A 14,663-nucleotide genomic window follows, 5' to 3' on the forward strand; every position below is an offset into this window, starting at 1 on the left:
GATTTTTTTTCTTGTACCACAACACCACTGGGAATAGATCCCTTCTTAATTAACACAACCAGTTGATGAGACCACACTGCTCACAACTGCAGTACAAGAGAAAAGATTATGTATTTTCCCCAATGAAAGCTCTCAGTCTCTTTTGGGTGGTTGTGTTTTGTGCCTCAAATGCATTTCTGAATGCTACAAGTCAAAAATTAATCTTAATAAAACTGCAAATTAACAAGTAACTGAGAATTGAGAGGCAAAGATGTACCTTAAATTGTGCTGTAAATCATCTAAAAGCACTATCTTAATGCACTCTTACAGGCTAAGGAAGTGATAAACATCTAGGGAATAAGAATATAAAGAAGCCAGAACATTTTAGTCAGAAGGCAACAGAGAAATGAGGAAGACACATTCCAGAAAACCAGGGAAATAACAAGAGAATAAGAAGGAAAGATAAAAAGGCAGGAGGCAACAGAATATCCCACTTCCAAAAAGGACCAAATATCATCAAAACATTAAATATTTCCTGACTGATATTTATCATGAAAGATACTGGTAAAATTTCCACTCTTCTTAAGTGCCAACAAGTTGCAAGAGTTTCACTATCATTAGTTTTGAGTCAACATGGGGTAAAAAATCATGGAGCCTTTTGCCCAAACTTTAAACTATTTCTAGAGGAAAAAAAATAGAGAACCCCAGCTGGGGGATGTTTAAGCAGCTGAGACTCACTTTGGTGACTTGAGGTCTCGATGGATGATTTTGTGGAGGTGCAGGTAGTTCATGCCACTGGCAATGCCCGTGGACCAGTCCACCAGCAGCCGAGGGGTAACCTTCCTGCCTGCCCGCAGGACCTCGTAGAGCTGCCCGTGGGCACAGTACTCCATGATGATGCAGTAGCATGGGGCCTGGGTGCAAACACCCCTGTCAAAGAGAGCACACAGTGAGGAGTAGCACACAGACAACTGCTGAGGAAGGGTGACCACCACTTTGTCCTAGACACAGCTTAGTTCCTGGATTGTAAAACCCTTCCCACAGAACTTGAGTAAAACGCTCCTGCGGGGACGAAGTTCCTGACAAGGGCCACAACCTACTTGAAGGCGATGATGTTGGGATGCTTGAGCTTTCGTAGGTGCTTGATGTCTGTCTCGTTCTGATCCCTCACTTTCTTGATGGCCACTTCCTCCGCCCGGAATTTCCCCAGGAAGACGGCTCCCTGTGCCCCGCTGCCCAGCCACTGCAGCTCCGAGATCTCCTCAAACGGCACCTCCCATGTGTCTGGGTATAGGCAAAAAATCGGGATAACGGAAAAGGTCAACACCATGAAAACTGTCAGAGCAAAGCAGGGCAGCACCTGCCACCTCCTGCACCTCAGGGTGGGCTCTTCTGGAGGGAGTAGGTGACCTCTTTCCCGGCACAGCTGAGGCACAGACCCCATGTGCTCAGCCCCAGCATCCCTTTCAGCCATCCCAGCCACCTCCAGCATGCTCATTCCCATCTTTCCAGCTGTTTTTTCAGAGCTCATCACCCCACTAACCACTTGGGTGAGCCACTCCGGTTTGGCAGTCACATGCCAGGGACCCTGGACTGGCAATTTTGGGAGGAGAGCCTCTACCCCATTGCTGAACAACGATAGTGTCTCTTACAAAGTGCATGACTCCATTGAAAAGCATAGGTGAGAAGAAATATTTAACATTCATAAGTGATATAAAAATTATTTTCACCCCCTAAAACAGACAAAATAGGAAATGAAAGTCAGAGGTGGCAGGTTGTAAAACACAGAGCAGCAACCGCCAAGATACCCAACACAAAGCACATCAACCACCAGCAGCAGGCACAGAAACAGGTCTTTCCCACACTAATATTGTGTGTATCAATGTTAAGCACACAAAACTACCTTAGGCAATTCCTCCTCTTCGGTACCCACACACATTTGTGGGGATAATGCTGGAGTGGTCCAGTGGCATTGTATAAACTGCTTCAAGAGAGCTGCACCTATCAGAACAGACACCCCTGTTCCCTGTCAGTCACCTTGAAACTACCTTAAATCTCACAAAGAGCAGGATAAAAGGCAGGCAATTATTTATTTACTGTAATTCAATAAAGATCTAATTTTAGAGAATGAATTATTTAGCAGCAAACCCAGCAAGCAACCCACTGATTTCTGAAATAAAAGGAACCCAGATCCCTATTCAGGTGCCTACAAAGGTGTGTCCTCATCTCATCCAGTTTCCAAGACATTGGGGTGCTCCCAGGGCTGCAGCTGGGGTTATGCCAGAGTGTCCATTTTAGATACTGTCATCAGTGAAGGGAAACTTGTACATCCCAACTGTCAGTGGGCTGATTCCAGCTCAAACCTTTCCCTGGGATCATTCCTGCCACAGGCAGGCAGTGGCTGCTGTCCCCTGCTGAGTGAGCACTCCCCAGGCACAGCCATGGAAAGGCAGCTCCCCCCCAAAGCCAGACCCCAGCACTCCTTCTGTTCACTGAATTAGAAACAAAAACATTGCTCATCCACAGCAGAAATTCCCTCCACCTTGGCAGGGCAGAGTTCAACCTTCAGCACATGTTCCTTCCCAGACATAAGGCTATTTGCCTTACTCATGGATCCACTCACAGGGCTGAACTTATATTGGCATTTAAGTCTTTAGACATTTATACACTAAAAGATCTTAAATAAAGAAAATAATAAGATAATTAATAAAATTATTTCATCCATTCATAATTAAATCAAGAAGATCTGTATTTCTATTTAGTTCACTAATGCATCGCTTCTGAAAGGAGGTGGCATATACAGGTGATTTTTTGTGCGTGTTATGAACCATATTTTCATACAGGCAACATTGAAACTATTCCATTGTACTGAAATAACTCTTTCTTTCATAGAATCATGGAAAGAACTGGGGTGGAAGGGATTTTAAAGCCCACCCAGCCCCACCCCTGCCATGGGCAGGGACACCTTCCCCTATCCCAGGCTGCTCCAAGCCCTGTCCAACCTGGCCTTGGACACTTCCAGGGCAGCCACAGCTTCTCTGGGCACCCTGTGCCTCCCCACCCTCACAGGGAAGAATTTCTCCCCAGTATCCCATCTATCCCTGCCCTCTGGCAGTGGGAAGCCATTCCCCCCTGTCCGGGCACTCCAGCCCTTGTCCAAAGTCTCTCTCCATCTTTACCTGTGACAAATCTGCCTTTCCTGTACAGGGCACAGAACACTGACATTCATTTCCATGAAGCACCTACAGTTTGTGAGCAGTAATGGATAACTGTACCACCTTGGAACCCTAGTTGGTTCTTAATATTCCCGATATGGTAATATTACCTTCCTCTAATATTCCCTATTAACCTCTGCAATGGCAGAGGCTGTAAACAAAGTAAGCTGTTCCTCCTGCAAAGTCATCTCGTATTTATTTGGGAACACAGATCCTCTCCCACATCCTACTTGCATCCTGATCATCAGGGGCTCAATTCAGGAAAGAGGTTTCAGTGTAGTGACAGTGAAATACCCCCCATCTTTGGGAATACCAAGAAGAACAAAGAGCCAAACCATAGGTAACATACAGTGCAATAGACTCTTCTGGGCCTGAAGAAGCCAGTGGAATACTTCCCCTAAATAAAGTGCAATAGCAGCAGGAATTGCACAAGAACTTGCGTTTCTGAGGTGATTAAGAACCATTTGAGTAGAATGATGGGAATCTGTTTCCCATGGGGAAGAAACGCAGGAGCAGCCTGAGCCATTGAGCCAATCTATTTGGAGGAAGTTTTTCCCAGTGCTGGCTGCTCTCCAGCACTGGCACTGTGACAAGAAGCATCTCTGGTTGACACAAACCCCACCAACACAAGCACTCTCTGATGGGCACCTTGCTCTCCAGGTACACACAAAAACTCTCACAATGTCGCTAAACACACAACTCGTTAAAGGGAAGGTGAAAGCAGCTCCTGGAGACAGCTTCTTAATCCAAAGGAAATGGCTGGGAAGTCTAATGAGTCTCTAGGAAACACAAACAAGTCTTGCTTTAAAGTGTTGGAGTCCCCATAATCCCAATTAAATAACTGGTAGATGCAAATCAAAGAACTGAGTGTGTCTCCCTGAAAGCACTCACCAACAGCCTTTAGAAATCCGGGTAAACAACTGCAAAAACATGGGAGGGAGGGATCTTATGGGTCAAACCCCAAGTAATTAAACCTCGGATCATCAGCTGGCACCGAACAATGCAAAAGCAGACATTCCCTGCAGGAATGACTCCTCACCATGCAGCAACTGGCATTACTTGGTCAACCAGCAAAGAGCCTGTGGCAGTTCCCAGCTGACCAACATTCTGCCCAGCCCGTGTCCTGCAGGGAAGCACAGGCACACCCCCCTTGGTGGCCATTCAGGTGTCAGGAAGGACACTCAAGCAGTAACTTCAACAAGAAGATAATGAACAATCATGTAAAAACTGTCCTTATCCTTTCCCTCATTCACCAAGTCATGAGCCAAAGCTTCACAGGCAATATGGACCCAAGTACACCAAACCTATTTGTGTTTTACTACTTACAACCACAATACCATCACCACATCCCAAAGAATGGGCCTGCAGGATAGCCAAACCAGGCAGGCAGGGACACCACTGAGCAGAAAAAAGCACCACTAAGCACCTGCAGGGAACATAAAATGGTTTGGGTTGGAAGGGATCCTAAAGCCCATCCAGCCTCACCCCTGCCATGGGCAGGGACACCTTCCACTATCCCAGGTTGCTCCAAGCCCTGTCCAACCTGGCCTTGGACATTTCCAGGGATCCAGGGGCAGCCACAGCTTCTCTGGGCACCCTGTGCCAGGGCCTCACCACTCTCACAGGGAACAATTCCTTCCTAACATCTAATCTTAATCTCTCTTCTATTAGTTTAAAACCATTTCCCCTTGCCCTATCACTACCTACCCATATAAAAAAAGAGGCTGAGTGACTTTTTACAAGGCCTCTAAGTACTAGAAGGCCAAATGGCTGCAAATCCAAACTTGACTGCTACCCCTGTTGTTGATTCAGCCTAACACAAAGGATTACTCCTGGATGAGGCTTAAAGTAGTTGTCTCACAAGGAAGGGGGGAAAAATCATCTATACAGATCCATGGCATAAGCCCAAAGATGTAAAACAGCACCCAGGGAAATGAAAAGCCACGACAGTCCTCTCCCTGCTGCTGAAAGAGCCACAGACATTTCCTCAACCACACAGCACTTGCACAAACACAATCCATGCATCCCCTGTGCTCTTGCTGAAAGACAGCAAAAATAAAAATAATCACATACATCATTTACTGAACTGTTGGCTTGTATGTAGCTGATGAGACACACAGAGATGATTTTCTGGTGACAAGAAGCAAGAATGAGCTCATCTGGAAAAGAGAACATGAATATTCTGACAAAAACCTCAAGTTTCAGCACTGAAGCAGTTTGAAAAGGTTTATCCTTGGGTAACTGAAGTGTAGTAGTGCCATCAGGGGAACAGATGTGTACTACTGTCATCAGAGCTAGACAACTGAGCAGCTCCAGAGGAAAAAATAATTATAACTTTTTAAAAATGCTCTTTTCATTCCCTTTCTAATAGCGAAGACACTGAAAATGCAGCTCAACCACACAGGCTACATATAGCTGATCCAAATTAATCCTCAGCCTTACCGCATCTGTAGCCAGTTCAAATCTGCCCTTTCAGAAGGGTCTGATGCCAGCAGCAAACTGCAGTGTTCCTGGATGTGTGGCTCTGAACATGCTCCCAACACGGACAACAGCAAGACACCCTGTGCACAGGAAGGAGTTCTATGCACACCCTCCAGCCCCAGCACTGCTCTCAGCTGCTCCTTTTCATTAGCTAGTGCTTCAGTCTTTCAGTTTGGTGACTTCCATACAAAAGTGAGTGTCCCCTGTGGGCCACCAAAGCACAGATTGCACTGTGGTCTCCGGTGCATCTGCTGGCCCAGTTATATGGGAAATAGGATCTCTCTGTCTCACAGGAAGCTCTCGCACAGCCACTGGTCTGAGGTGACAGGGACACAGGAGCAGGGGACAGCTCAGAGGCAGCAGTGGGGACAGAGAATTGCTGGGAACAACTACTGCAACTGTGCACCTGTGGCCTTTCCTCAGAAATCTTTATCTTCACTTACAAACACTGAGAATCCAACCCAAAGCACTGTCACACAGGCACTGCCCAATGCCTGCTCTGAATGTCATCTGACTGCTCAGAACCTGCTTTTCCTTCCCAAGGGAGACTGTCCCCACTCAGACAGCCCCTTCCAAAACTGTCCACCCATTGTGCACTCACTCCAACAGCCTTAATCCCCCAGGGAACTTTCTGTCACTTATTTTATTTATAGTCTGAACCACATGTGACACACTGAGTTTACAACAAGCAAACAAACAGAACCAACTGTGCCAGAGAATTTCAAACCAAGCAAACCCTTGCACATGGGGATGCTGCTCAGGAGGCACCTGAAATGCAGAGGCGCATTTCTTGCTCAGTTATGAACTGGAAATTACTGACTCTAGGAAGTTGATTTCAAGGCAAATTCGCCCAGCATGTTATTTAACAGCTCTGTTCCCTCATATTATGAGTTGTTCCCCATCCCTCTGGGGTTTAGATTTGAACCACTCAGACAGGTTTCTGACCTTGTATCTTATAATTTGTCAGTGCCAGAAAGCCATTTGATTACTACTGAGTGATGCTAAAAGGAGACTTTGCCCCACGGTACTGCAGTGGCCAGGCTGTTCCTATTTTCCATAAGCCTCAACCATTTCAGCTCCTTAATTCTAATGACAGCTTGTTCTTTTCCCATCTGCCACCTCCCTCCCCCTGTGCTAGGGGAGAAATCAGACACTAACAGCAGAGAATACTCAGCTCTTTAGCTTTCAGTACCCCTAAAGATAGAGAAAGATATATAGATATATATGCAGTCAACAGGGACTCACTTATTCCCAAGCTACAGATTTTATATATTTATACTCACATACACTTACATATTTACGCTTACACATTGAAATGAAAAAGGTATAAATATTAAAGAACATAATTCTGGAAAGACAAGTACTGAATGACATTTTAAAGAGGAAAATCACTCCTCAATAAAAAGAAATAAAAGTCTTTTAAACAAAGAGAAGCAATGCTCCTGCTATTTGACGATCAGCTGGGGACAGCTTTCACATGCAGGTTCTGAAGTGGGAGTGCCTATGTCAGTGTTTTCCATCTGGCACAAAAAAACTTCCAGGAATTAACAGAGGGATTGTACCAAGTACTTCTACAGAATTCTTTCTGATCCCCACACTCAGTTCAGATTCAGGCCCTGTCACACTGGTCCAAGCTATGGGGCAGAACAGGCAGCTGGTTTTGACTCCACCACAAGCTGCCTTTGCCACACATGACAGCTCTTGGCTCTACAGCGCAGGATTTATCGTTGGAAACCCACGAGAGAGCTGGACAAGACAAAAACAGCCACGTGGAGAGCTGGGGAAGAGCCCTGGGCTCCTTCCCTCATCTCACCCCAAGGCAGTGAAGGCGGTTCCCTCTTACCTTGCTGCTGCAGTTTATAGTCCGTGGAGTAGGCCTTGCCTATGATGTTCCACACGGGCCGCAGGCACCCGAAGAGCCCCTCGAGGAAGCCGCCGCTGCCACTGCCCGTCCGGTTGAACTGGACCTTCACCTCATCGGCGGCGCCGTTGGTGTCGCCGTCCCCCGGGCTGCGCGTGCCCTGCGGGAGCCCCGGCTCGGGCTCGTCCTGCTCCCGCAGCTGCAGCACGCTGTTCTCAAACTGGTCGCGGGCGTCTTCGCTGATGCTGGTCAGCACGGCCGCGGTGCCCGGGCTGCTCACGCCCTCCAGCAGCTCGGCCGGCAGCGAGCCGCGCTCCCGCACGTCCTCCAGCAGCTCAGGGGACGGGTGGCTGCCGGACGCGGGGTGCTCGTCGGGGAACCTTCCCAAGTCTTTGTCCTCACAGAACGCTTTGCCCATGGAGCTGGGAGAGGAAGACAGGCTCAAGCGCTCCTGAGTGCTGGCCATGATGCCGTGAGTGTGCATCAAGGAGACGGCCCGAGGGTGTGCTCAGAGCATTTGTACGACAAGACTCACATGGGACTTGTGGGCCCAGTACCTGAAATGAGAGGAAAAAGAACAACTTTCAATTTTTTATTTAAGTATTTTCACTACGTGCAGTTTCACTGAGGTGAGCTGATAATTAACTAGACTTTCCAGACAGCTGCTGATACTTGGTAAATAATTACTGCCCCAAAAGAAACAAATAAATGGTTCCAACAGAAACTCCACTCAGGCAATACTCTCGGTAACCTACTGCAGGAATTGCCCAGTAAACAAACACCACAATTTTAAACAAGAGCCTAAAGGTCAAAATCATGAAAGATTCTTTGCAGAAAGTTCCCATAGCATTATCAGACTAAAGCTAACCCCAGATTAGCTATGGTTTGAGTCCAGCCACTGCTCCTGGGCCTGGCACAGCCCACAATCTGAGGATCCCTCTGCAAACCGTAAAGACAAGGTGTTAGGGAAACAAAGCCCAGTGACAGAGATACCTTAAGTCCACCAAGGGTTGGTTTGTAGCTGCTGTCAGAGCCCCACCTAGTTACGACTGTCCTGGACCTTTGATTGACCCTCCATGCTCACTATGGCAAGATATGTTCAATACTCTAACCATACATGTCACCCCCATAAGCAAGGAAGAATTTGAGAGCTTCTGGAAGGGTGCACATAAATCCAGAGCTGGGGTCCCTTTTAAGAAGTGCCCCCATCTCTTGCTCCATGCTCCACCGAGAGGTCCTTTTTCCACAAACAATGGTGGTGCCACCTTCCCACAGAGCCAGGTCAATGGCTGGGGGTCATGCTGTCAGAGCTGCCCACTGCCAAAACACCTTTTTGGGATAGTCCCTTCTGAAACAAGAGGCTCTAACTTCGGGCCACAAGAGATTAAGTGAATTCAGCCTGCAACATGGAACAAAGTCCAGTTTTAAACTCCATGAGAAGCTGAGAAGGGGGGGAAAAAAGTGGCCCTAACAGAAAGCACTTTGTGAAAAAGTAAGATCAGTTACAGCGGGTGCAAATTTCCAGGCTCTGCAAACAGTCAATGGAAGGGAGAAAGAGGCAGCCAGGTAGGACACAGCCAATGGCAAGGGAACAGCTCAGTGCCTCCAGATGAGGTCACTGCAGAGAGGAGAGATAAGCCCTTCAGCCTGCAGGTCGGAAAGCTCCTGCCCTTGGCTTCAGCTCCTCTTCAGCAGCAAACAGGAACAGCTAGGAACCTGGATTACCCTCCTGTATCCTGCCTGATCACGTGGGGTTTGCATAAAAGCTTTATTTAGGTTGTAAACCTTGTTATTTAAAAGAAATCAAAACAGCAAGTGAGACAGAGGTTGCAGCACAGCCCAAACCAGCACAGGAGCTGAATCAGACTCATATGGGAAGCTGGAGAGTTGGTTATCACCAACCTGCAGGTGACCAGCATTACAGTGACAATTCCCCAGCATGGAAGATGTGTGACTTCATAGTACAATTACTTATAGTTGTCGTATTATCACAGATTTTGCTATTGATAGGAAAATGCTTCAGACCTGAACAGAATTTCAGATAAACACCAGGCCAAGCCCAATTCAGTGTTCCTGGGCACAACCCCTGCTCATTTCCAAAAGTTTGACAGTGACAAGTGACTCTTTAAGCAAGAGTAAAATGTGACCACTGTTCCTACAAAGAAATCTGCTTTTTGTATCACAGAATATTAAGCAATGTAAATACAACATCAGCCAGGTGTCCTGCAAGAAACTCAAATGTAAAGGCCAGAATTTAAGGTAACAGTGTCCCAAAGTATCTCAAATTTAACCCATGGGAAGTGCATAAAGGATTAAATCAGACTTGGAGGATAAAATAATTTTGCTGTTATGCGACTCTCAAGAGTACTAGCGCAGTCTAAAGTTTTGCTTTTACATTTCTATGCAGTTTTCTGCCTCTCAAATGTTCAATTGTGGAGGTTTAACAGGGAAAGAACAGCTTTTCACTACACAGCTCAGCCAAGAACAAAGCCCCAGACTAAGGGACATCAGGTCTGTTTTTCCAGATCAAATTACCTTCTCCAACACTGAGATGTTTCAAATAAAAAAAGCCTTTAGGCAGTGTCCTGACACCTTACATGCCCCTGTATGTGCTTCATGGGGAGAGGAGGCATGCAAAAGTTATGGAATTCTTTTCAAACTGGCATGATACAGCCTTATTTAGGCCCTTGACTAAGCAGCCTGATTTTAAGAGATGTAGCAAACTAATTGTTTGCAGAGCATGAAACAGCACCACTTCTTTTAAAACAACTTCCTATTAAGCCAACTTGAAGCAAAGCGCTGCAGAAGGGTGAGGGGGAGAAGATGGTTTCTGCCACAACACATCAGTGCGGACTTGCTGGGGAAATGTATTTTTTTAATTCTCTTCTATTGCAGTAAATTCTGGAACATACAACCTCTTGCCTTAGCAAAATATTTTTAAACCTCACCATCTCTTCAAACAAGGGATTAAAAGCATTTTCCAAGTGTTATTGTCGTGCCTCCGATATTCTTTTAGTCATAGTACCAGAAGGCTGAGATTTTTCACGCTAAACTCTTCCCAATAAAACTTAGCTTTATTCAAGACATGGAAAAACATTTTCTTGAAAGTTTTAAGTTTCATTGTATCCAGACTGTTTGCTATTCAGGATGCATTCACATAAGGGCATGTAGTAACAGGACAAGGGGGGAATGGCCTTAAGCAGACGGAGGGCCAGTTTAGATTAGATATTAGGAAGAAATTCTTTACTCAGAGGATGGGGAGGCTCTGGCACAGAGTGCCCAGAGAAGCTGTGGCTGCCCCTGGATCCCTGGAAGTGTCCAAGGCCAGGTTGCATTGGGCTTGGAGCAACCTGGGATAGTGGAAGGTGTCCCTGCCCACGGCAGGGGGTGGGACTGGATGATTTTTAAAGTCCCTTTCAACTCAAACCAGTCAGGGATTCTATGTCTGTGATCTGCATGTGCCTCTTTAGCTTTTCCAGGGAAGGGCATAGCCAAGGGCTGTGCTGTTTCTACCCAAGCAATGCTCCTGCTGCAGCAGCCTCCCAGTCAAAAGCTGGAAGCTCTATGTGTGGGAAGACTGCATATTTAAGAGATTGAGATTTCACAAAGTGCTGCTGCACACACAGACTTGAAGGCAGACCCTTGGATTTGAATTGTTTTGATGAGGTCATGCAGTCTGCACTAACAAATTTATCTTCCGTCTGGAAGGAGATTCGAGGCTTGGTGTAATTTTGTACAATCACAACTTCTCTTAAATGGCTCCATTTCCATGCAAAGAATTTTTTTCCAGGCAAAATCCCATCATGCCCAGTCAAAAGGAACAAGAAATGCACCTCTTCTGGGAAGAGTGAGGCTGCACCTCAACACATAGGATAGCCCAAAATGCAGTTTCAAGCTACTAAAAAAGTGAGAGTTTACCCAGATCATCAAGTGGGTGAATCAACTATCAAGGCACACTCTCATCTTGCCTGATACTGTGTCTGTCCCTGGAAACAGCCATCCAGGAGGTGTCCTCACACTCCCCCAGAGCCAGCAAATATCTGCCTATACAAGTCCAATATTTATAGGAGTGTCAACACAATGATCAGGTTTGCAGACACAGCTGAGTTAACCCAATGCCTTGCATGGACCATTTCTGAAGTTCCTCCTTTAAAGAGCTGTGCTAAAAATTGAGAGGCAAATCACCACTCCAGACACAGCACACAAACCAAACCAAACAAAAAGTCAGTGTGCTAGGAAGGTGATGTAAGCACAGAGGCCACCACTCAGTCTCCTGACAGCCCAAATCTTCAGTGACACTAAGTTCGCTTCCCTGAACACTATTCCTATCTTAGCCAGTGAAACATATTCTCTGCTTGCACTTCCAACATGCAAAGGAAAGAAAAACAACTGTCTGGTCCATGTTTAGGGGCTGCAACAGAGCTGCTGACAGAAATTATTCAGCTGGTACATGGAACTACCCCAGAAAAAGGAGATTCATGCCCAGATCACTACTTACAGCCAAGCCTCAGAGTTCCCTTGCTTTTTCCTGGTGCTCAGTGTGATTTCTGCCTGGCTACAGTGGGTACAGCAAGGTAACTACACATTTCCTCACTGATAATGTGACTGGAATTTATGTGTGTATAATCTAAACTAGTGGCTTGGGACAATGCTTTAAAATGTTCCAAAATCTAACAAAACCACAAAAAGCATATCTATATAGCACAGTCATCATGTTCTCCTGCCCCTTTGCACTATCTCTTAATTCCACAGGGAATTTCTACAACAGGTTGAAATGTGCTATGCACAGTGCTTTCCCATATCTGTACGACTCCAGAACAGGAACATCTGAGAGCTGCTGAGTCAGCAAGTCCCAGACCTTTGGCTGTGACTTCTGACCTTTGGGGTTGGAACCATGTGGTTTTATTACACAGGATTTCAACAGACTTTCTTTCCTGGTCTCCTGATGAGGAAACGCTATAGGAGTGGATCAAATACTCCTCTTCTGCTCTTCACTTTTTACATTACTCAGAATATAGGCTTGTGGTTGCTTTGAAAACAAAGAGTAAAAGCAGATTTATTAATAGAGAATGAGTTACACATCACAAAAGGCAAACTCTTTGTTTTCAGGAGGGTTGCTTTTTTTAAAGTTACATTATTACACTAATTAAGTACAATATAATTTTATAAGTTATAGTATCTCTTTTATTAGGTTGCCAAAAAAGAAACTACACTATGAAGCTTGCCCACATTAACTTGGTGTAACCAAGCCCAAGCTATGGGAAAACCTTTAGGCCAACTGTGGAGCAGCCCAAGCAAAAGCTTGAGTGTTTTTAGCCATCAGACTCCTTTTCAAGACACACTGCTCCTTCAAGGAAGCACTTTTCTTCCCATCTCACACTCACACGAATGCCCATCCACAACCCAGCCTTATTTGTAAATATTACAATTATATTGCCAAAAAGAACCAATTTCTGATAAAACAGGTGAAAATTCTTCATCTGACCCAGCTGAGATTTTCCGTCACTGTAACAGCTCTGTTTATATTTCTGCACACAAACATTTCTCTACAACAAACAGCACATTTATCAGGGAAAGTGAAGTCTTGTAACATTGGCTTTTTTGTGCTTTACACTGCTCCCTCAGGTTGTGAGATAAACTACACTACTTCTGCACCTCCTGCAGAATGCTGATGGGAACACATAGTTTTACTTCCTTTCTCCAATAAATATTTGGATACCACCTCATAAGACAACTGCCTTTTGCAGACACCATAATCCTCACCTGAGCGACGTGCTAGTGACTGCTATGGGCTCACAAATATCATCATCATCATCATCATCATTCTAAAATGTTAATAGAATATTTTAACATGGCCATGGGCATTAAGCATGTGGGACCACAGACATTTAACTATGTTGCATGTAGTCTGTGTTATCACAACAGAAGCTTGACCTCATGCTGACTTAATTTAGACTTTATTCAATATATTCAGTCTATCCTAAAACAGGGACGCATCATTTTTGGAAATATGATTTTAGTTGTGATATCCTTTTGTCTGTGGCTGTACCACTGAGAAAGAGAACCCTGTCTAGCTCTGTGGCCTGAACCCTTCCTGACAATGACAAAAATAGCACCGTGTACCAGCCAAGAAATATCCATAATGGCTGAATTCCGGCTCTGTGCAGAGCCAGCTGGAGGTTCGCTTGGCACCTTGCATGTCCCAAAGGAGCCTGGCCAAGGAGAAAGAAGGAACACCTAGGCTCCAGCAATGGGATGAAGCCACACCAGCTCAGGAGGTTCATCCAACCCCCTTTCCTGCTCCAAAGCTAAGGGAAGGGTGTATGGGCAGCCAAAGCTCCCCCAGCAGTGCCCCCAGCTGCCCTGCCCACAGCACACTGGGCTGGCGTCTGTGCTACAGCATATAATGGACTGGTCCTGTGCAAATGTGTCAAGGAATTTTTTAACCAGGACATTCTGGTAACCACTGTGCTGTGGCAGGAGTTTTGTAGTATAACTCTCTGTTGTAGAAGGTAACTCATCACTTTGCATCCCTTTAATTCCTTTCTTTCTTCAGCCAGTTGTTCACTGCTTCAGTGATACCTGAACCTATTATCTCTTTAATTCCAGCTGTGATTTTAAAAACTATCCTATCCTCCCCTCCAACATCTTTTTCTCAGCCTAACAATTCCTCCTTGACCTTCTCACTCACCATATGAACCCTGCTCTGTGTCTTTGACCACCTCTTTTCTGTTCCTGCTATACCACTTCAAGAGTTATAGAATACAGAATCACAGAATAGTTTCAGTTGGAAGAAACCTTAAAATTCACGGGCAGGGACACCTTCCACTAGACCAGGTTGCTCCAAGCCCCATCCAACCTGGCCTTGAACACTTCCAGCGATGGGGCAGTCATGGCTTCTCTGAGTAGATGAGAAAGTCAGACTACAGCCAGGGCTCCCAAAGAGGACAGAATGCCACAGAAATGCACAAGGTACAATGATAATTTTGGTTCTTCAGGATGCTGACCTGATTTCCATAGGTCTCTTACAACCTAAGATCTCATCCTTGAGCAGTAAAAGCTATGTCAGAGCCTAATTCTGACTGGATGTTGAGATTGAATTGTGTTTAATCAACACTGAATTGAAC

At 45.6% G+C, this 14,663-nt stretch overlaps 1 protein-coding gene across 6 annotated transcripts in view; it reads right to left on the bottom strand.

Annotated features, from left to right (window-relative positions):
• Window positions 1–14,663, bottom strand: part of MAP3K13 (mitogen-activated protein kinase kinase kinase 13) — a 72,348-nt gene that overhangs the window by 16,658 nt on the left and 41,027 nt on the right. For all 6 annotated transcript variants that reach the window (XM_085069954.1, XM_085069959.1, XM_085069956.1 and 3 more), the window contains 3 exons: window positions 7,519–8,093; window positions 1,080–1,263; window positions 718–909 (listed from right to left, as the gene is read on the bottom strand). In XM_085069954.1, the coding sequence (XP_084926080.1) occupies window positions 718–909; window positions 1,080–1,263; window positions 7,519–8,020 (878 nt within the window). In that variant the 5' untranslated portion in view covers window positions 8,021–8,093. The remainder of the gene's footprint in view (window positions 1–717; window positions 910–1,079; window positions 1,264–7,518; window positions 8,094–14,663) is intronic.

The sequence above is a fragment of the Lichenostomus cassidix genome, chromosome 9 (genome assembly GCF_008360975.1).
Source record: "Lichenostomus cassidix isolate B80296 chromosome 9, HeHo_3.0, whole genome shotgun sequence".
Taxonomy (NCBI): domain Eukaryota; kingdom Metazoa; phylum Chordata; class Aves; order Passeriformes; family Meliphagidae; genus Lichenostomus; species Lichenostomus cassidix.